This window comes from Coloeus monedula, assembly GCF_965178545.1.
Source record: "Coloeus monedula genome assembly, chromosome: 3".
In the NCBI taxonomy this organism is placed as follows: Eukaryota; Metazoa; Chordata; class Aves; order Passeriformes; family Corvidae; genus Coloeus; species Coloeus monedula.
In genome coordinates, this window is record NC_138783.1 from 104,413,975 (window position 1) to 104,436,843 (window position 22,869).

General features: G+C 42.1%; 1 protein-coding gene across 3 annotated transcripts in view; it reads right to left on the bottom strand.

Annotated features, from left to right (window-relative positions):
- MAP3K15 (mitogen-activated protein kinase kinase kinase 15) overlaps positions 1-21,018 on the bottom strand; it is an 85,228-nt gene extending 64,210 nt beyond the window's left edge. For 2 of the 3 annotated variants that reach the window (XM_082278503.1, XM_082278502.1), the window contains exon 1: positions 20,411-21,018. In XM_082278503.1, coding sequence (XP_082134629.1) covers positions 20,411-20,726 — 316 coding nt within the window. In that variant the 5' untranslated portion in view covers positions 20,727-21,018. Of the gene's footprint in view, positions 1-14,008; positions 14,077-20,410 lie in introns of those variants that run through there. The other variant, XM_082278504.1, reaches the window with a different exon arrangement.
- Positions 21,019-22,869: the final 1,851 nt, after the last annotated feature.

Consider the following 22,869-nt stretch of genomic DNA (forward strand, 5'->3'; position numbering starts at 1 on the left):
TGGCTGGAGCCTTGACTACAAATTCCAGCCTACTGCCTACTTCAGAAAAGGAAACACAGGCATGCACACTGGATGTCTGAAACTTTTTGATGCCCAGAGGGCACTTCCTCTGGAAAGGGTGTTTAGTTCACAGGCAAAAGGAAGTGACTCAAAGGACATGAAAAATAAGAATTAAATTAGGTATGCATCCTCACATTAGTGTGGGGAAAAAAGATTTCTTTCTGTTCACATATAGTAAGCACTGAAAAAAAAGTGACATTATCAGGTTTTATTAATGACACCAAACACAAACTGAAGAAAGAAGAAAACTTTAATACGGGCTAAATATTTTTTAATTCACTATTTTTAAATTATTGTTATCTTGAGAAGATAACGGGGAGAATTCCAATTCTAATATATTATCCATACACATGGACTGACTATAAAATGAAGCAAAATCTAAACTTAGCTATATCTTGCTTTTGGCAGCTCTAATGGATTTAAGTGTTTTAGGAATTCTGAAAACTTGGGCATCAAGTGGCAAAAATTCTGAAAGGTGCTTTTCCATGGTTTGTCTGTCTGCTCAGGAAAAGGACTGTTGTAAAGTGACAATTTCAGACATCTGCCACAGGTTTTATATTATGAAGTGATTTACTGAAGAGAAAGGCCACCACGCCCCAAAATGTCTCACTTCTCCTCTAACCAAGCAAAATGGAAGGCAACCACATAATGACTAACAATTATAAAAGCCAGCATTCTTAGAACCACAAATACTGGGGTGGGGGGGGAGAGAAGTCAGAAGTTTCTTTTGCATTCCTCCTTTCTGTGTGTCAAATCTTGCTCTGGAAACCAGTTGCACATGCTTCCCCATGAAACCACTCTGCTCAGTGAATGTGGTGTGTGCTGAAGATAAACCATGTATTAGCTGAGCAGCAGCAGCATTCTTGACTAAGGAAAGTTTGCTCTTAGGTAACTTTCCTGAAAGGACCAGGCAAATCCTGAGCTCTGCTATTAGGAAACCAAAAAACTCTTAATTTTTCAGATGAGCCTTTTGACCACCCAGAAGCATCACTAACCATAGCAATTCAAATGATTGTTGTGCTCCACTTAACACACAGCACATTAACACTGGCAACGTCCCACCTCCAGAGACAGTTCTGGAACAGCTGTGTTAAGCAAAGTGGGCCAGCTGGACTTTGTATGGAAAGCAGACACATCCACATAAAGGAGGAGGAAGAGGAGGAGGAGGAACAGCTGACACCCAAATGTGTTTCTAACCATAGCATTTGGGTGATGTTAGAAAGTTCATGTGGCCCAGCAAGGCAGCTCCTCCTTCCTATGCACATGGAAAGTTTAGAGCACTCAAACTCCATCCTCTCAGCTCCCAGGGCAAAAGGCTGAAGTCATGAATGTTTTAAACTATCAGAATGGTTAAAATTTACCAAGCAAAGTTGTACTGCTTACAGTCTGGATTGCAGCCTGAAAGTAGAGGTAAGAAATCTGGAAAACTTATTTTTCATGTATCACAAAAGTGCCTTATACAGCTTCCAGTGAAAGCCCTGGGAGAACCCCCAGTGGCCTGAAAAGGTACGGGAATGAGCACTTTTTGGACAGCCATCCCACAGGTGATGAAATGTGAAGTGCAAAGAAGCAGACAACGGAATAATCCAGTGTATCAAAAACAGAGGCACATGTAGCTGGAGTGAAACCAGTGATGAATGCAACCAGCACAGCACCATGTACACAGAGCCTGACAGCATTTTAATGCAGGTAAGGAATATAAAACTCATATTTATTTTAAATATTCAGTTGAGTCATAACCAGAGACAAACTTCTTGTTCATGAGATCAGTTCTCACCTGTAACATTTTGTCCTTTTGATATCAAATACTAGCTTTGGCAACTTTTGGAAATTTTAGTCTTAGGCTATCTCAGCAATGTATGACATTATAACATTCACTGGCAATTCCTATCCAGCAAAACTGACCATCAAATGATACTGTGAAAATCAGCCAACCATCCAAAACAACAGAACAGACAAGACTGAGGGGCCAATGCTCATCTCTGGCTTTTGTAATCCTGTACAAAACACCTACTTCATACAAGCAACTCCACAATAAGGTTACAGTCAGACCCAAACATTAGAGCCAGTGATCATGTTAGTGCTGTGGTGTTACTTTACAGATACTGCATCTTTCATCTGTCCGCTGATACATGGAACACACACTAAAAATAGAAATAGAACATATTTTTCATGCTTCAGTGGCATTTATTGCAACTTGGGAAAAAACAGTATCTAAAACTACTCATTTTTCTAAACCTCAGCAAAGTATTTGTGCCATAATTATAATTAATACATATTCCTTAATATATAAATACCGGTTCCAAAAATTACATCACCTAAGAAACTGCACTTTAGTTAAAAGGAACAGAACAAATTACAGCAGGTGAGAAACACTGACAGTTCTAGAAGTTGATCTGTAAATTGAGTGCTCATTTATTTTTATGATTTGGGGTTTTCTTATTCATTAGATACATCATCTGAAGCTTTTCAACTCTTTGCCCTGAAATTGCATATTAGGAACTATTTTGTTAAATGGAAGCAAGGACTCTTCCAAAAACCTTTGCTAGAAAAAGCTTTAAGAAACATTTTAGATGCTTCTTAAATACAATTAAATTCACAGTGAAACTAAGTTTCAAACAAGGCAAGACACTACATTAAAATAACAGGCAATTCTACTGATCCAGAAAAGCAAAACTTGTGCCAAGAGCATGCCTATGCTTATTATTTTTTTAACTGATCTTCAGGGAGAGTTTTCAAACTCTGCCAAATCAGAATACAACCAATACCCACAAGAACTGGCGTGGGAAGAAAAGTAATGCAGTTAATGTCATATATAGGGCATCCAAGCTCAGAATGTGTTTTTAATGCTTTTGCACACGTATGAAGAAGAAAAATATTGTATGATTGGAAACACCTGAAGATAACCTCTCTCAGAAGATAGCATAATTTGTGAATTTTTTGGTTTGCTCTTTTTTTTTTTACCATTGGCAGTTTAGAGAAAGAAGGAAACAAAGAACTAATCCTCAAAGAGCTCTTCTTGAAATATTGAATTGCAGAAGTTAAGAAATACATAATCCACTGTAAACAGTGCTTGCCTAGGCTTAGACGTTGCTTAACATTTTCCATGACAAACCTTTGCTTTCAGTCCTTTTTAACTTTGCCAGTCTTTGCTTCAGGTTGTTGGGGTTTGTTTGTTTCCTTTTTCTTTTGAAGAGATTTAATTAGAACCAACTCAAGTCATTCTGAGACTTTATCAGAGAACTTATTTTTCTGGCCACTGTTAAACATCCCCTCCTGCCAAATTAAGAAGACTTACTGCTTTCAAGCACCAAATCAGAAATTTGTCAGATGGGTAAGGCTGTCTGGAAGTAACTCCCCTTAGCCTCATGAAATTCTGCTCATTCCAAAGAGAAGTTATAAGCAGTGAATTGGTCAGAGTCACAAGGGAGATGTTTGGTCTCACATGAGCCTGTCATCACTGCCTTCATTGTCAACACAGAGAGAGGAAAAGCACTTTTAGAGCCCCATTCCTCTGATCTGTCAGAAACCAACTTCAGGAAAACTTCAGCCCAGAAGCGCCTGTTTCTCTCCACTACCTATGAGGGGAGTCCAAGGAACTGCAGACACCCACATGGAAAGTGTTCTGTGCTCCGACGCCCCTTGCACAGAGCCTCAGAGCTCTGCTTTAAAGAATTTCATTAACCATTAAGGCATTTCAGTCAAGAATGATATTGTTTCACCAGATGTTTCCCTGGACACGTTCCCACCAGCTAAACCACAAAACGGCCAAAGCAGAAGGACTATAGATCTTTCTCATCAGTACTTAACTCACATTCTCTCTACCTGTGAAAAAGGACGAATTGCCACAATGCAAACCCTCACCTAAGATTTCCAGGGATCTCTCTGAAGCACCCAACTCTTGAGTTTTCCATAAATTGGGAGTTCATTTGTGAGTCCCAATTTACAATGTTGTTTGTTTTGGCACTCAGTATTCTACAACTGTGGGGATGACTGTTCTTCAAGAGGTGCTTTTGCATGTACTGGCTCATCCCAGGGTCTTTTCTCCTACTCATAAAACCTCACTGTTTAATTACACTGAAGCACTGAATATACCTCCTGGCCTACGAATGAAGTTTATACAAGTTAAATTTTCAGCAAAAATACCTTCAAGCCAAATATAAGCATTACATTTCCCTGCAAGACAAAGGCATTCATACAAAAGCTAGTAACAGACTTTACCTTCTATTTTATTTTATTTTTTTCCTTTCATACCATAGCTTGTGAGGTCCTGGGAACAACACAGCCTCAAGCCTGAGGGAGTTAACTCACAGTAGTGTGAGAGCTTAAAGTAAAAAAAAGAATGTCTACACACACTGTCTCTGGAAACTCACACAGCACACACTCCTTTATGCAGCCTCCCTTCCTTGTGGAAGGATTGTAAAAGTTTACCCATGCTGGGACCACAGTCACAGATCTTTAGTTACCAGCCACAATCATATGAGATGGACCCTGCCAAGATCTCCACACTGGTAATAAATGAATTATAAAAGTTGTCACATGCACAAGAGATCAATATAATTTATGACATTTCATTGCAAATTACACTGTTCAAACTCCCAGGTTAGGAACTGAGAGATACCATCACATGGCTCTTAGCATTTTCAGCATTTTCATAGTTCAGGCAGATGAATGCTTATGGCTGCCTGCAACTCCTACCTCTTTCATGTGATCCACTGTCTCTGAGTCTCTCTCTCACCATCCTGTTCTCCCATTACTCCTCAACCTATATTTAACTTGGCAATTTCTGGCTATCTCAGTGCTAGCACAGTAGCAAGAGGCTCTGTCACTGTAGCTAATCAGTCCTGTGAGAGGTATCAGCTACCAGCTTCACACTAACCTCCTGGAAAAGTACTTTAAGAAACTGTTAAACTTTACAACAATTGAAAGAAATAAAGGTTAAAAATTTAATTTCATGAAAACTCACGTTTTACATACTGTATAACGAAAGACATTTGCATCTGTAACTAAAAAATCCAATTCTGTAAGTAGTAAAAAAGACTCTAGGCTGAGATAGTACATACCTCTTACAATCATCCACACTGTACTATAATCATTTTTCATGAGTGCTAAAACGAAGTACTTACATTTACAATTACTGGTTTTTAAACCTTATAAACATGCACCCATCAGAAGTAAAATAGGAAAAAAAGACAAATTAAAGCAATTTGCTATTGCAGGTTGGCATCAACCATTTGACCATGTACAGTGTAAAAATCAAAAACTATTAATCACCTCAAGCTGCGAGATAAACAACCCTTCCTTTATACATACTGTGAAATACTATCACTAGAGTGATAGATAGCTAGGTGGTGATACTGGCTACCTAACTGCTGTTAAAATACACTAAAGAATCTTAACATTCTAATAAACTTTTTTAAACACAGCTGTGCTGGTTTTGGCCGAGATAAAGTCAATTTTCTTTTCCCTTTTTTTTCATTGCAATTTTAAACCCTATGGTCTGGTCCAAAGGGAGCAGGGGTGCAGACTTCAGTAGATATATGTTTACATGGTTGCAACCACGATTTGAGTTGCATGTCATAGGCATTTCTACAGCAGAAACCACTGGGGGAGAAGCCTTACAAGAAGCAGTGCAAGTGCAGCAGTGACCCAACCTGAGCTGGCCTTGGTGCCAAACAATTCACACAACATAAGCAGCTTTTGCCTTACATTAAACTGTCCTTTTTTCAACCCATGAGTTGTTTTACTTTTCCAATTATCTCTCCAACCCTGCTGGTGAGGGAGTGAGTGACTGTGCGGTGTTCATCTGCCTGCTGGGATTACCCCACAATAACAGCTCACAACAGATAAGTGACTGTGGGGTGTGTGGGGAACAGCAGTTCCCATCAGCCTCAGTGGCTGCTGAAGTTGAGCAGTGACACCGTGACAGAGGCTGACAACATTGCAGGAATAAAAAGGGCATTATCATGGCTTAAGCAGCTGAATGCTTGCTTGCAAAACTGAATTCCGTATCTGCTTCTTCCTACCCGACAGCTGCTGTGTGACACTAGCCTAGTCACATAAACTGGAACTTCAGAGATGGACTTGTTGACCATGCAGTTAAGATTCTGAGTTCCAGAAAGAAAAAAAAATACCCCACTGAAACAGAAACAGTGACTTTGAAAAACAGAGGCCTCATTTTAAAGGTACTTTGTAACAAACCCAATGCCTTCAGAGAGAAGAAAATTCCTAATATTTTACCTAAGTGATTCACTTCTATCATCCTACTGTACCTTGGTATGAGTTAGAACTTGAATAGTCTCTTGATTCAGCATCTGTAGTCTTCCACCTGCAAAACAGCTAAGCATCTACAGAATAATACTATGCCTGATTTATACCTCAAAAAGACAGGTATTTCCATTTTTGATTCAACCTTTATACTGAAATGAATAGTAAAGAAGCAGCATTTTAAACTTCTCAGAGAGTATTTAAAGAATCCACATTCGTCTCCTTTTTTTTGTTCACAGATGTTAGACAAATGAAGATTCCAGAAGTTGCTCATTTTTTGCTTTAAATCTATGTATCCAGAACACTAAAAAAGTACTTACCAGTCACAGATGATCTGAGAAGGACACCTGTTCAATAATTTTTCTCTGTTTATATACTCTCAGTATATTAAAAATGTTTATATAGATGCTAGACAGACATAATGAGTTACTGTCCCACATCATACATTCTTTTCACTATGCTGAGTCATTAAGGATAACACTATTTCCTAAATTTTTTCTGCAAGCCAAAGAACCTACTGATTCTACAGGACATTTTTCTGCCCTGTTTAGTATCAGAGAAGAAAAGAAACAGCAGAGTAAATTAAAACTAGGCAGTTCACGCTTGCCTGCTGCACTAGCAGTGTGCCAAGGCTCACATGAGACCATTTCCACTGCAGTGCACTAGAGTGGAGCCAGCCAGTTGAAAGCATACAGGAAAAACACCCCAAGCCTGAACCTAATTTGAACCTTGCCTGTAATTGGAGGGGGGGTGGGCGCATGGAATGAGAAAGGTGAACTTTATTTAACTTTTCCTGCACCTCTGCACTTCCTACACTGGGTCATCAAAGGCAATCAAAGGGAATGAAGTATAGGGAAAAAAAAGGTTACATGACTAGATAACCTGCCCTAAGTGAAATTAAAGACAGTATGAAATTCAACAAGGAAGGTCGTCCCTTTCTCCCCAGCTGCAGTCAAATCAATTTTTAGGCCAAGGAGGTTAGATAAGCTTCAACCTTTTAGACATTTATCCAAATGAAACCATTTGAGAGTCACCCATCATTAAATGTTGAATACCTTGGCTGGGGAACATAAAAAACCTGCTAAATCTGCACATCTCCCACAGGTCACACAGCGGCCAACAACATATATTAAAAAAAAAATTAGAAAAGTAAAAGTATGCTGATCTTTATCTTCTTCTCAAAGAAAGATGAGACATGAGAAAAGGAATCAAAATAGATGGAACTAAAATAGAAAGAAAAAATATTTCAGAACACTAAAGCTCATAAGTCTGGGTTAAACTAAGACCTTTATTCTTTTCTTTATGAATTTAAAATATAGCATATAAAAAAGTGAGATTTTCTTAGCCTGAATCTCTTCTTTTTTCCCAAATGTGTTTTTTATAAACAAGTATCAAGAGACATCTCCATCATTAGCACTGGTGTTTTATATGTACCAAACTGAGGTATCCCACCTCATAAATATATTATAGATTGCCTCTTCATGTTGGTGGACTCCCATACTGTCATTTAGGGCCCACATAGAGCACAGTCAGTTATGCACAGAAAAAAATGTTAATTGAGGAGAGGCAGTGTTATCAAAGTGCAAATGCAAATAAAGTTTACATAAAGCCAGGGCATCCTCTTTGAGCCAAGAGACTTGCACTCATACATAGATACGGAGTCCTTGATACACTATTCCGGATGGTGGGCAGATGTGGATTCACTCTGCTATTTTTATCTTTCCTGTAAACAGTACAAGCTTTATGTGCCAGTCTAAAAGACTGCATGTGCAACTGAAAAAATCCTTATGTACCACTCAAAGCTGCAATTTTAAAAATGGGCAGCTTCCATTAAAAAATGAAAGAAATCTATTTCAAGACACTACGTAGAGATCAAAAAAATCTAGAATTTTAGTAGAAGCTGATCTTTCTAAAGTCATAGCCACTTAATCTTTAACTATCCTATAAATACAGCACACTTCCAGCATGTAGACAGAAAATATTAAGCACGAACACAGACTGTTTGTTATCACAGTGGAACCATTCCCTAAGATCACTATAGAGTCAGAGGAACATTAGTCCTTCCAAACGGTGATTCAGACACAATCAATCATATGAAATTGTGATTTTACAACAAACCCCTAAACATGGTCTCCAGCATTTAGCAGAATGCTTCACCTCAAAAACACAGAACTGTTTAGGTTGGAAGGCACCTTAAAGATCATCTAGTTTCAACCCCTTTGACATGGGCAGAGACACCTTCCACTAGTCCAGCTTGCTCAAGGTCCCATCTAACTTGCCCTGAACACTTGCAGGGATGGGGCACCCACAACTTCTCTGGGCAGTCTGTGCCAGTGTCTTGCCATCCTCACAGTAAAGATTTTTTTTCCTAATATCAAATCTAAATCTGCCCTCTTTTAGTTTAAAGCCATTCCCTCTTGTCCTACTGCTACAGGCCTTTGTAAAAGGTCCCTCTCCAGCTCTCTCATTGCCCCCTTTAGGTACTGCAAGGTGCTATAAGGTCACCCCAGAGTCTTCTCTTCTCCAGGCTAAACGACCCCAACCCTTTCAGCCTGTCTTTATGGGAGAGGTGCTCCAGCCCTCTGATCATCCTCATGGCCTCCTCTGGACTTGCTCCAACACATCCACATCCCTTCTATGTTGGGCCCCCAGAGCTGCAGGTTGGGTCTCATTATAGCAGAGGGAGAGAATCCCCTTTCTCTCCCTGCTGGCCATGCGGCTTTGGATGCAGCCCAGGTGCAGTTGGCTCTCTGGGGTGCTGGGCCATGTCAAGTTTCTCATCTGCCAACACCCCCAGGCTAATCTGTACCTTGTCATGGTAAGACTATGCAAGAAAGTTTAGATTTAAGATGCTAAATTCTGAATGTTCATCTACAAAATTGTCCAAAATACAAAAAACTTGTGGAAATTAACTTGTTATTCTTCTCAGAATTTGTATTATACCATGGTAGAGGCACTACTGAAAAATGAGGAAGCTGAAGAGGCATTAAAGGGTAAAACAAAATAACAAAAAATAATCCATCATTCTTTTTCACTTGATTACAAGCCAGAAAGTCAAGGCAGTTTCTGGTTTCCCCTAAACAATATGAAGACTTACCTAGTCTTGTTATTTTACTAAGCAAAAAGCTAAGTTTATCAGTTCCAAAATTTAATTATCATGAAAACAAGAAATCCATCTTAACCATTTTCAGACTTCATTCTGATTTGGATACTTTCTCCAGCTGACAACAACCCATAACTTGTCAGTTATCTTAAGCACCATAAACAACAGTAGTGAAAACAAGCACAGTGCCTGGCTTTGCACTTGGTGATCATGTCCTCTTCTCAAACTGCGTTTAAAAAGACTGAAGCATGCCAAACACCCATTGGCAAAGAAAATATCTGAAACAAGTATCTCAGCTCCACAGCAGGCAGAGCTGATGCTGATAAAATCTGACAGTTACTGTGTGAACAAGGATTGTGCACACAGAAACTCTGCTAAGTAAGGCAGCCCACTACCAAACAGTAACACCATGGTAAACATTAGCTTTTCTCCTATAAATTTTTATTATCTACTAAGATTAGCGCAACAGAGATTACTGGTCTAGCACTGTTAGAAAGCAACACACAGCCAGAATACAGCCTTGTACTGTTTTCATTTACCAGCTCCCAACTCCGGTTTCACACTGTCACTCTCCAAGCAAAGGCAAAACTAACAACTAACGTCTCCCTCAACACACAAAGTAGCAGAAAGAAATTTCTTTCTTCAGGTTCTGTGAGTGAAAGGCAGCAACAGTAGAGTTAATGCAGCTAGTCTTCACCTGACTGAATTATTATGGGCAGATATTTTTCTGCAATAGAAAAAACCTGCAGCTTTTCTGTGACTAAGGCAAAGACACTTGATTCAGCACAATTTCTTGTGGCTGATGTACCTACTAAATAGTTGTAAAAAAATTTAAAGGGAAGGAGGGAAAAAGGACAGCAATCAAGTGGCAAGTAATTCACTACCCCAAGTTTAAAAAAGTAACTTCCCTGTTATTTTCCCCACAATCAGTTTCACAGAATCTACCATTGGCTTTGACTTGCCTGGAGGCAGCAAAGTACCACAATTCATGGAAAGCACTGCTGGCACCAGTATGAAACCAAAGAACTTTAGAGAAAGTTTATTGTCATGCTGATTTACATGGAAGTTTGTTTGTTTGTTTTCCAGAACTAATGCATTTTTAGCATACACTTCAAAAGCTTTAGAAATCATGTAATAAACACTTTGCAAATTGTTGAGAGGCCCATGACCACTAGTGGTTGAGCTACAGTTCTGTGCATGAGGGCATGTTTTCCTGAACAGAAAACAACCCCCACAAAACGCAGAGAATCCAGACATTTCCCTCCATAACATGATACAAAATGAAACAAAAAAGATTATACTGAAACAGGGTTAAAAAAGCACTTAGAGATTATTCTCCTTGTGTTTTGCTTTAAAGAGATACTGAAGACTTTTAAAATGTAATTTAAGCATAAAAGCAGTATATACTAGAATAGACACAACTATATGTGCCCAGGTTCTGCTATGATAAACTGGAGTACTTCCCTTACTGCTGGATTTAGCTGTACCATCCCACATCAGCAGAAGGCTAGGGATGTAGTCCTAACAGTGTCATTACTGTTTCATCACATTTCAGATTTCTGCCTGCCACCAGAGCCTGCTCCAGTTAAAGAAAGATTATGCTAACCAAGGCTGGGATCATGTACCTTCAATGTAATAAAAGCTGGGGTACAAGTTTTAAGGTTGTGAATCCTATCGGGCTTTGCACTCCAAGACATAACAGCTATTGAACTACTGACTTAGACAAAACTTTAAATGCTCAGAAGCATTACCAAAGAATATCTGAGAAGTTTTAATTCTACCACCTTGAACACCACAGCAGAATCATTGACCTCGTCAGGCTGACCCTATGAAGGACAAAAAAAGCATGAGTGGTTTCCCATGACACAGCAATCCAGTACTTGTGTCAGAATTTATGTCTCCTCCTTGCAGACTACAGCAATACAACTTTTTTTTCCTGACACGTTCCTATAACCAGCCCAACCTCACAGGAAAAGGTGAGAGTATCTGCAGCACTTCTGAAAGAAGACAGGTAGAGTGAAATTATACTGTGAGACACATTTGACCCATTGGCTGCCCATTGAATCCCCCTGACCTCAGCCGAGACTGGAGCTACGCTGTTTATATCCAGCCTGTGCCAGGGCACAGGATAAAGCAACAGCTGCGAGCCCTCTCTTGGCTCAGCCTCAGGCACCCATCTTGCTGTTCAAAGGTAGCCTGAGGCTAAAGCAATTCACATCCCTCCTGAAGTGCATGGCAAACAGAGCCTACCCTGTTAAGAGATTTCACCTGCAAGCGGCAAACCACACTGAGGCCCTCCTAAGGAAGACCCTAAACCTATCTCGACTGCCAAATTTCAGCCACATAACACCCCTGCAGCTGCTCCTCCATATGCATGGCAGCAGCAGCATGCCCTGAGTATCTCCAGGTTTGCAGCCAGAGTTTGAATTTGAGGCTTGTGATGCTGACTCAACAAAGATATTGCACGCATCCTCCAAACACAGCTCCACACACCCTCTCCCTTTCTGCAGTCCCTGATCGCAATGAGGCTTTCCTAGGATTAGAACACCAGGTGAGTATTGCAGGAGGAACTGTCTGAATGCATAATTAATGCACTTCAGAGATGGGGGAGTCAAGATATTCAGGACTGACTTTGGTGCACACTGGCCCGCATAAGGGTATAAAATGCTGGCAGAGACAGGGCCAATAGATTGCCAGTGTTTCAAGCAGCTTCCAGGTGGAGCCCCCTCCCAGCACGGAAGCCTGCAGCATATGTCCAGCCTACAGATGGGAAACACTGACTTTTTGACAGGTGAGTAAAAAACACTAAGATCCAGTCACATGTGGAGATAAAATCCTAAAGCAGCCACATAGGTGCCTTGTTGCTTTGGAATTGTGAATTCTCTGAGGCCAAAGACCATTAACCTGCACTTTTCTAGCCAAACCTGCTTATATTATAAGCCTTTAGACATAAACTGTTGACCAAATCTGAGACTAAGTGGACCTAGCGACACCTAAATTTCTCTGAGTTTAGAAAGCAAGGGGGTCTCACTGAAGTTCATAACTGGAGAGACCATGACCCTATTGCACTATTATCTGTTTTAGATAGAGTTATTTACATGCTGCATTACAGCAGTATTTAGACACTGAATTAGCAATAAATCAAATAATAATCATGCACATAATCACTGTATCCTACTTCTTGTTCCTGGCCAAGAGCCTTCTCTTTACTACTCTGACACAAGTCCATCTTGAGGAAACCAAAACATCTCGAGTTCTCAATTAGGTTTTGCACAAGTCCTTACACATCAGAAGAGCTTTACCTCAAGGCAAACCAGGAACATTAGTTACTTTTTAACTAGTAAGTATGTGCAAGTGTAATTTAACAATTAAAAAAGCAATGTATGATTACACTGATAAAATAAGAGCATGACTGCAGAACATAATATGAGCTACCACATATCTGCCATAATTTGTCTATTTTATGGGAGGATGGAAATTAAAGCAGTGTAATTAACCCACATAAGCAAACACTTCCTTCATTTTTCTTTGACCTAATTTTGTGACTTCAGGTCTAAGAGAAACAATTCTTAAACCTATGAAGAATATGCTACACATAGCACAGCAAGACTGAACAAGCATGCAATCACTGCAAAGGAGATGAGCAGCTGGGAGCCACTGAGAGTCAACTCGAAATGCAAAAAGGCAGAACCAGAGATCTGCTTACCAACATCTCACAGTCAAATGGCAGAGCAGATTCTTTCAGAGCAACTTAGGAACTGTATGAAAAATATGTTCACATATAATTCTTTAAAAAAAAAGTGACCTTTAGAATTAGTGGACTGGTATGCATAGCCAGCACAGTTCTTTCCTCCTATCAGAGGAAAAAAACTACATCAGAACAACATTCACTGATAGAAAGAATTCCAGAAAATGCTGCAAGTTTTATTTTTAAAAAAACAATTAAACAATATTAAAAACAAACAAACAAACCCCCCAAAAGCCCAAACAACCAAAACACACTTTAACTGCAGTGTTTTCAAGGGCTGTGTGACAATAATTGGTCTTCAAAACTCAGGCAGTTCAATAGATGCAGTTGTTCCTCTCTTCAGAATAATCCTAAATGTTCAAATTTTCGAAGTCATTTGTAATGGTTGTAATGGGTGTAAAAGCTTCTAAGTCTATTTAGTGAGATTCAATAAGACTTAAAATCACACAATGAAAAGTATTACTTGCAGAGTAATAGCAGAAACACAATTTATATTGTATTCAGAGAGATGATTCCTTGTTAGCTGATTCAACAGCTAAGAATCATCTGACATGCTTCTGGCTACAAAACCCAGTCACACAGTCAAATTCTGAGGAGCCTTCTCAAATTTAGTATTTAAGTTCAGGAGGAAAGAAAGACAAGAAAAGAAAATGGACATCTGTAGGCTGGGTTGTTATATGGTTTTGTTGGGGTTTTCTCATGCAAGGAAGTTTCATGCACAGGAAACCTGGGAAAAAAAAGAACTGCACTCTTTTTCCTTTATCCAGAAGTCATGGCACAGAAATGAGTCACTTCACATAGACAGTACATACACCTATTCATAATCTCACCGTGGAACAATGGAAGAAGCCCAAATTTGCGTGGCTAGTATCAGATTTTTAGAGATGCAAACCGCTTCGTTCAAAGCTTCAAAAAAAAGGTAGGACTTATACTGGGTTTGGATTGTTGGTATGTCCTTCCACATGACCCATCACAGCTAAAAATAGATCTTCCAAAAGGAGAAGTAATAAAACAGAGTCTCTCTCCATTAGAGAGAGGTTCTCCGTTTCTTCTTTTTGTTATTAGTATCTTTCTCTGAATACAGTCCTGATCTTGCATTTGGTCTACGGCAATACACCAAAGAAAATTCTACCTATTTATGGTTATTTATTTGCAGGTTCCTAAGCCCGTTCAGCTGACATTAAAGGAGCTACTTCACAGAACATATGCAAGTTGAACCGAAGTGAAGCCTTTCAGGTTACACACAGAAAATGCAAAAGGGTTGACACAAAGCCATTTATCACAGCTGACAGTCTTGGGATATGTTGACTACAATGGAGAGAACAAGGGGTAATGAGTTTAAACTGAAAGAGGACAGGTTTAAGTTAGATGTCACGAAAAAATTCTTTTCTTGGAGGGCGGTGAGGCACTGGAATAGGTTCCAGAGAAGCTGTGGATACTCCACCCCAGAAGGGTCAGAGCCAGGCTGCATGGGGCCTTGAGCAATCTGATCTAGTGAACGGCATCCCTGCACAAGGCAGGGCGAGGTGGAACAAGATGATCTTTAAGGTCCCTCCATCCCTAACCTTTCCATTATTCTGATTATGAAAATAATGGTCTCCACTGTTAAACAAAAACATGCAAATCTCTGAATACAAATAAGCATTTCTGAAAGAAATGTCGGAAATTGACCCCAGCTAATATCATAAAAGCAAAATACGCCTCTTGAATGCATCACATGTCACAGCACCTGAGATGTATTATAACACAAAACCAAAGCCTACAGAGGGTGAAAGCAAGGACAGATAGCCTGGGAGGAACACAGAGAAATTGTCCGAGCAGCCACCAGGGATCAGGTTAGGAAAGCTAAAGCGCTGATAGAATTAAATCTGGCCAGCGACATCATGGGCAACAAGAAAAGTTTTTAGAGGTACGTTGGTGATAAAAGGAAGATAGGGAAATATGATGTGTCTCCAGAAGGAAACAGGACACATGGTTAGCCAGGATATGGGAAACACTGAGGTACTCAGTAACTTTTTTGCCTTGGTCTTCACTGGCAGATGCTCCAGCCACACCACCAGAGTCACAGAAGGAAAAGACAGGGACTGGGAGAATGAAGAACTGCCCATTGTGGAACAGGAGGTTTGAAACCATCTAAGGAAGCTGAAAGTGCATGAATCACAGAATCAATTAATTAGGTTAGAAAAGACCTCAGAGATCATCGATCCAACTGTGTCCTGTACTTCACCAAAAGCAGTGTGGCCAGCAGGTTGAGGGAGGGGATTCTCTCCCTCTATTCTGCTTTTGTGAGACCCCACCTGGCGTGCTGCATCCAGCTTTGGGGTTTCCAGCATAAGAAGGGTGGGGACCTCTTTGAGAGGTTCAAGAGGAGGACTATGAAGATGATCAGAGGGCTGGAGCACCTCTCCCAGGAAGACAGGGTGAGAGGGCTGGGGCTGTTTGGCCTGAAGAAGAGTAGGCTCCAGGGAGACCTTATAGCACCTTGCAGTACCTAAAGGGGCTATGAGAGAGCTGGAGAGGGACCTTTTACAAAGGCCTGTAGTGATAGGGCAAGGGGGAATGACTTTAAGATGAAAGAGGGCTGATTTAGATTACTGTGAGGGTAGTAAGGCACTGAAACAGGTTACGCAGAGAGGTTGTAGATACCCCATCGCTGGAAGTGTTCAAAGCCAGTCTGGACAGCAGACAACCTGGTTTAGTGGAAGGTGTCTCTGCCCATGTCAGAGGGATTGAAACTGGATGATCTTTAATGTCCCTTCCAACCTAAACTGTTTTATGATAGTGACATATAGACTTGATTGTATCAGGCTTGTTACTGTCATTTAAAACTGGCCTCACACACTTCGATATAAAAGGACTACAATACGGGTATATCACAGGGTTTTGTTATCAGAATATTTGGTTTGATGTCACAATGCAGAGCTTTGCTGGAGACACCTGAAGTCGCTCTAGATGTGCAGTACCACACAGAGAAAAAAGATCAGGTCCCAAAAGCTCTGCTGTTGCACTAAAGCAACACAATACCCAGCCCAGCCTCTCATCCACCACCTTCCTGTTCTGAAGATGGTTGGTTTACTTCTCTTCATATTTTTGTATTCTGTATATATATATATCTCTTGAGATTTAAAGCAAATACACCCCTAGCCACTGAGTAAGCTGCATGGGAAAAGAAAGGAAAGATTTTAAGTATTCCTCAGAAAAACAGCAAACCCTGCCTGCTGAAGCAAGCATCAGAGCGCTAACCCTTAACTCCACCACTGCTCACTGTCACACCCAGAGGCAAAGATCAACTGCAGCAGGAAGGTCTGATGGAGCTTAAGAAGTTATTGCCCTCAACTGTCATTCCTGTCAGAGACTGCACTCCCTGCAGCAGAGTCAGCAAGGGAAGCTGTGACTCCAGCTAAGCTACACCGGTACCACACTGTATATTATCCTAAACCAGTGACAAGTGTTTACTGCACCTGATACACTCAGCCTTCGGGCTGAAGAAGTTGAAGCACCCCTGCCAATTCTGAAGTGGGGACACTGGCCTTCTGAGGGCAGAGGGTTTCAGGGAAAGCAGCTGGGAACAGGCAACAACGATTCTCCCAGTGGGTGCCAGAGCCTGAAAATTAGGATCCAGCAAATATATTTCCTCCTTCCCCTTTCACAGTGAAACATGAAGAAAAAGAGTTTCAGGGACAAGAAATTAGGGTTATGTTAAGAGTGGTTCAACTACAGTACAGAAGTAAGCAGGACCCGTGTTTCAGTCTCTGGGCTCGCTCCCAAGTCTTAGCTCTGGATGACGACAGGTCTGCAGAGAGCATGCATTTTGGGGCTACCTTATAACACAGGATATTGGTTATAGAAGTTCATACATAGCAAGACAGCAGAAACAGACTTCAAAATATTCCCCCTATACTCACAAATTATCTGACAGTTTCCTGGATTGTCAGAGGGATACTAATTAATCTCAGGTCAACATTTAGCTTTATTTCTCGGTACACCGGTCTCTCTCTAGGTTGTCTTCCTTTCAGCTGATTTTCATCCTGCTGACTGTAGTAACTTCTAAATGCCGTGGTCAAATGGTCAAAGAAATATTCCAAGCCTCAAAACAGACTACTGAACATACCTCATGAGGGAAAAATATAATCAGCTACAGAGACAGGATTTCATAAACCAAAATGGGAACATCCAAAATCTGTATAACTGTACTTTGTACACTCCTTCACTTATTGCTGTAGCAATACCCTATTGTCTGGCACTTGAAGCATTAAGATTTGATAAAGTTTTGAGTAGACAAGGAAAAAAAACCTACATTTTTTCTATCTAACATCACCTTAACAGAGGTACGGATCAGACATTTGACTTTGACAGGATGTTTGCTTTCTTAGTACATTCAGAACAGGAACATCCTTTGCAGCTATAAATCACTCTACCTGTAACACCACTATAGCTAAGTCACACTCACCTTTTCACTGTGTCTCTCAAGCTGTTTCTGAATGCACTGCAGTGCCTACAGTCTGATTTTCTCCATGCGATAATTCTGAAGAAACTTTAAATTCTCAGTTAGCTCCTAGGCTCACTGTTCATAGGGAAAATTGCTTTTATTCTCTGCAAAAACACTTCACACTAATGGCCTGTACCCGGTTTTATTCCAAAAATATTACCTTTCTTTCTTCTCACAGATACAGTCAAGCATCCTTGTTGCTCCTCTACTAGGCAGATATCATTGCCCATTTTTGAAAACCATAAATTACTTTGCTGACAGCTTGTTTCTAGCACACAATGAGAAAAGAAATCTTTCTTTTATCAAGCTCTTACCTCACAAGTTTTAAGTTTGCTCTCACAAGTGCTGTAGTTCCCCTTCAGCACAGCAAAACCTTAGAAAGCTGAGTGATTTCTTAAGGTCAGGGTCATCCCTGCATTACCTGCAGGTCTGCAATACCTAAACTAAAGGTGTAAGTCATGCTTCCATTCATGCTAAGATTTCAAATGATGGGAAGGCAGTAATGGCTACAATCAAGGAGAAACACACATATACTCTGATTATGGAATATAAGTGGGTTTTCAGCACTTTTCCCAGTGTTCTACTGAAAAATCATCCACCAGAAAACCTGTCTGAATACAGGAAAGAGGTTTCTGTGGATCTTTTTCATTGCACTCTGTCCTTAAAGTTTGCTGATTTTGTCACAAAATGTACTTATATATTCATACCAAGTACGGTAGATAAACTTGCTTTGGAGGGGGTTGTCTAATGGCTGAGTAAACGACTACAATTTCAGACACAGTCAGAGAAAAAGGCTAATGGATAACATTTTTAACAAAGAGCCACAGATACTACTCACAATGAGATGGTCTTTGCTGCTCAGTCATTAAGCATTAGTAGATGGTTAAGGTTCCACTAGCAAACCAAGAGATGGCAACAGGCAAGCATCTCTTAGAAATCCCCCACTCATTACAAAGCAAGAGGAACTGCTTTTCAAGGCTCTGCCCCCCAGCTACAGAAAGTAAATATACACTGTAAGAGATATCGTCAGTATGGGAAACACCTGCTCAGTATCTTACCCAGGCAGCAATAAAACTTCTTCAGATTTTTTTCTTTTTAAAGTAAACACATGGGAACTTCCTGACACAAAGTTCATCATGAGCCATAGGAGCGTTCATATTAAAACTTATTCTTAACGATGTTCTTCTTAAGAACTAAATAGATGCCAGCAATCCCAGGCATACATAATCCAAACTAAAATGTTGTCTCCCTGGCTGATCTCAAATCGTTGCTACTGGAAAGAAATCCACAAAAAGACTATTTTTAACAGTCTCTGGAACAATTCCTGATTATGGACTATTCAATTAGTTTTTAATTGACAAAACCTGGATATAAGAGTGTTGAAGGTGTATCCAGTAAAAAGAAATTTTACTATTACAAAATAGTATTAAATAATGAATTAAATAGTGATAAAATGATCTTGGTCTGACAAGATTACTTGAATGCAAAAATCTGCAAAGTTAGGGCACATTCCCAGAGAAGAGGCACTCACTTCAGAATGCAGCAATTTAAGAAAACCTTTTAAATAGCTGTCTCAGCTTCTCAGTACACTGCACTGCAGGTGTGTGTCTAATACATTAATAGCGCTATTAGTAGAAACGGAGAAATAATTTTGCTTTGGTAGGTACCTTATTATGCTTACCTTCAGAAGGGCTATAAAAGAAATTGCTAGTTTGTGTAGCAAGGCACACAAAGAATATATTACATATTTGTCAACCTTGCTAGCAGAGATATAACAAAAACACCGACTGAGAAAAAAACAATGACAAAAAAGGATGTGAGGTTTCTCAATATTTGGGAGACTTATTGGGATGAAATGGACGCATAATCATATGAGAATTTAAAATAAGACTAAAGTTTTAAGAAACATTCTTCAACACATCTCATGAGCAAAACAAAGTTCTTATGAAAGATGAACATCAACACGGACTTAAAGAGTACTTTCCATCTTTGGAGTCTGTGAATTCCCGGCATTTCCTAATGCTGGCTCATACAGATAGGAGAAACATGTATGTCTGCATGCCAGCAACAGGTCCATACTCACCTTGATTCGTTTATAATACCTATTAGCTCAGAGGCTTCCTCTGTGTGCTCAAAAAGCTCACAGCTCTCTGCCATAGTGCTCAACCTGCCAGGCATTTTTGAGTGAAGGGACAGTAGCTTTTTTTTGAACCATCAGACACCTGGTAACAGCTGGAACCTGAACAGGGTGGGCAATACCCACAAGTCTTCCTCGGGGCCCTTGTTCAGAGCAATACTGGATCACTTCGTTCACATACAAGCCAATTTCACAGTCTGGAGTGAGAGTGGGTGAACATGAAGCCTCTAGCCAAGCCAGATCAGAGGCTGGCAAGCCACCCCAGGAGGAGCTCTACTACGCCTTAGGGCTCTTGGTACTGTAGGACCCACAGTTCTGCTGGGGCAACGCACCGTGGTGACTCAAGCAGCTTCTGTAAGAGCCTGAACTTTTTTCCCAAACCTTCTCCTCCTCAGTGTGCTGGACACATTACACCAGGATCCCTTCGCACCCATTTCCCTGTTCCCACACCTCTCGCCAAGAGCCCCGCTCCCCCTCTCGGGCACCGCCCTCACTGAGCGCTCCGCACTCCTGCCGGCAGTGTCCCTGCACGACCCGGGAGGGCGGCGCGGGGCAGGTCAAGCCTGAGCCCCCGCCCCGCGTCCCGCCTCAGCCCAGCCCGCTCACCCGCGTCGTAGAAGGTGTCCAGCACCGCAGTCTCGCCGAAGTCCAGCTCGCCGAAGTTGACGGTGCTTAGCTGGGCTCCCTCGGCCTCGCAGGCCCGCAGCAGGCACTGCCGCGCCCCGGCCTCGGGGCTCCGCGCCCCGGTGCCCGCCTTGGGCGGGTCGTTCAGCACGTACACGGCCCGCAGGCAGCGCGGCCGCGGGGCTGCCGAGCCCAACTCCGCCGCCTCGGCCTCTGCCGGGCCCCCGGCCGCCAGCTCCGGCTCCGCGCCGGGGGGTGCCGGCTCCGCGGCCGCGCTGCCGCCCGCGGGGCTGTCCATAGCGGCGTCGAGGGACGAGGGGAGCGGGGTGCTGCCGGCAGGTGCTCAGGCGGGGCCGCGTCCCATCGCGAACAGCTGGGCAAACTCCGGGTGAGGCGGCTCCCTCCCTCCCTCCTCCTGCCCGCGCTTCTCCCCGCGGCCGGGCGGGCACGGAGACGGGACGGGACGGGACGAGGCGAGGCGAGGCGAGGCCAGTTGAAGGCGGCCGGCGCGGAATAGGGCTCAGCTCAGCTGGGCACCGCCCTCCCCGAACGAGACAGCCCGGGCAGCCCAGCGCGGAGCCCGGCTCCACCCCGCCGTGCCTTCCCGGGACAATGCGCCCGCTCCCGTCGGCGGCACTGAGAGCGAGCGGCGCCGTCGGGCCGATCGCGCCTCGTTTATCATTTGCCCTGCCCGCCCCTCGCCGGCAGCAGCGCCCCCGCGCACCGCCCGCGGCTCCGCTGCCCGTGGAGCGAAGGCAGCTGCTGCCCGCTTGTCTTCCCTCTGCTCCATCGCAGCTTCTCCCCTACTGAGCCCCCTGTCCCAGTTGTTTACACGACTTTGACCACAGATAGACTGTGTCAGAAGTTTGGGTAATAGTTCATCCTTAAATTCCTTCTCTTAATAATCTCCCACGATCATGACAAAATCAGCTTCTAGTAGCTCTGTGTCAATTCCTGGCTTCTTTATAAGACCAAAATTAATTTTGATTTTCTAACACATTTTTCTTACTAGCTACCCTGGTGATGGCAGCTTGGGGTTTGGCACTGCTACTGGTCCAGGCACTGGTGCATGTGGCAAGAGAAATGAAGGGCTGGCTCTGCCTGGATAATTTTGTATCTCAGCCTTGTACCCCAGCTGTCAAAAGGACACCACACCAATACGGAGACCACAACCAGCCGGCAATCAAGGGAACAGCGGAAAAGCGCAGTCCTCCTGTAAATTTGTGTTTGAAGTAGTAAACCTATCTTTTTCATTTTATTTTCCACTCGTGGTGACAGATGGGGTTTTAAACAAAGTGTCTTCACCTTTTGCTGCAGTGTGAAGAATATGTGGCTACCAGAGACAATGATTTTACCCCATGCTGTAATCAGAGAAACAGAGAACTCTTAAGGTTGGAAAAGACCTCTAAGGTCATTGAGTCCAACTGTTAACCCAGCACCACCATGTTCACCACTAACCATATCCCCAAGTGCCACACCCACACCTGAACACCTCCAGGGGTGGTGACGCAACCCCTGCCCTGGGCAGCCTATTACAATGCCTCACCATCATTTCAATGAAGTAATACAACAAAAGCAACAATCAAAGGCTTACAGCATGGTATTTTCCTCTCTAGGTGTCTGGCTGTTTGGGATTAAAATAAATTTATTTAGAGAATATGAGAAATGCATAGGCTTAATTGTAACTTGCTCACAACTTAGCACAAATAGGGCCTGCATGAAACACTATAGGTGGGCTTGAAAGGAGCTCCCTTTGTCAGCATAGCTGGCTCAGCAGGGGAGGAAACAGAGAAAGAGCAGATACTTTCAAATAAGGGCTGAGACCTTGGTACCCAGTAATGCAAAAGAGGTCCCAGGGCTGCACCAAGTCAGAAGATATGAGCAGTTAATGGCCTGTCCATGTGAACATGGATAAAGAATCCAATGAGGTGTTGGATGATCCCAGACCATAAATTTCCAGTGGATCAAGAGGTGCATGTGGGGGCACTTGTGAAGATCTTGTGCACGAACTGTGAGGGTATAGAAGCCCAGGGATTTCTTTATTCGGAGTTCCTGTCCAGGGTCACACAGCTCAAGCTAGAATAAACCAAGTCTGCCTCAAACCCAGTATCTGATCTCTGCAACACCAGGGTTTAGTAATAAGAATTGCAGTAGCCAGTATTTTTAAGAAACACTCCAAGATGAGGATACCATAGTGCTGTGCAGTATTCATGTTTGCTTAGTGGCTCATAAGGATTTTAGAGAGAACGTGGATAAATAATTTAACAGGCAAACCTATTTCTCATTTTGGAAAGTTTGGGGCAAATAAACCTTGGTCTGCAGCTTGGGGGTGTGTTTGTGCTTTTTTGACAGAAGCACTAGAATATGCGACTTCGGAGGAATGACGTGGCCACCAGAGATCTTCCCCATTCCTGGCAGCTTTCCTCTTTAAGCAAGAGTAA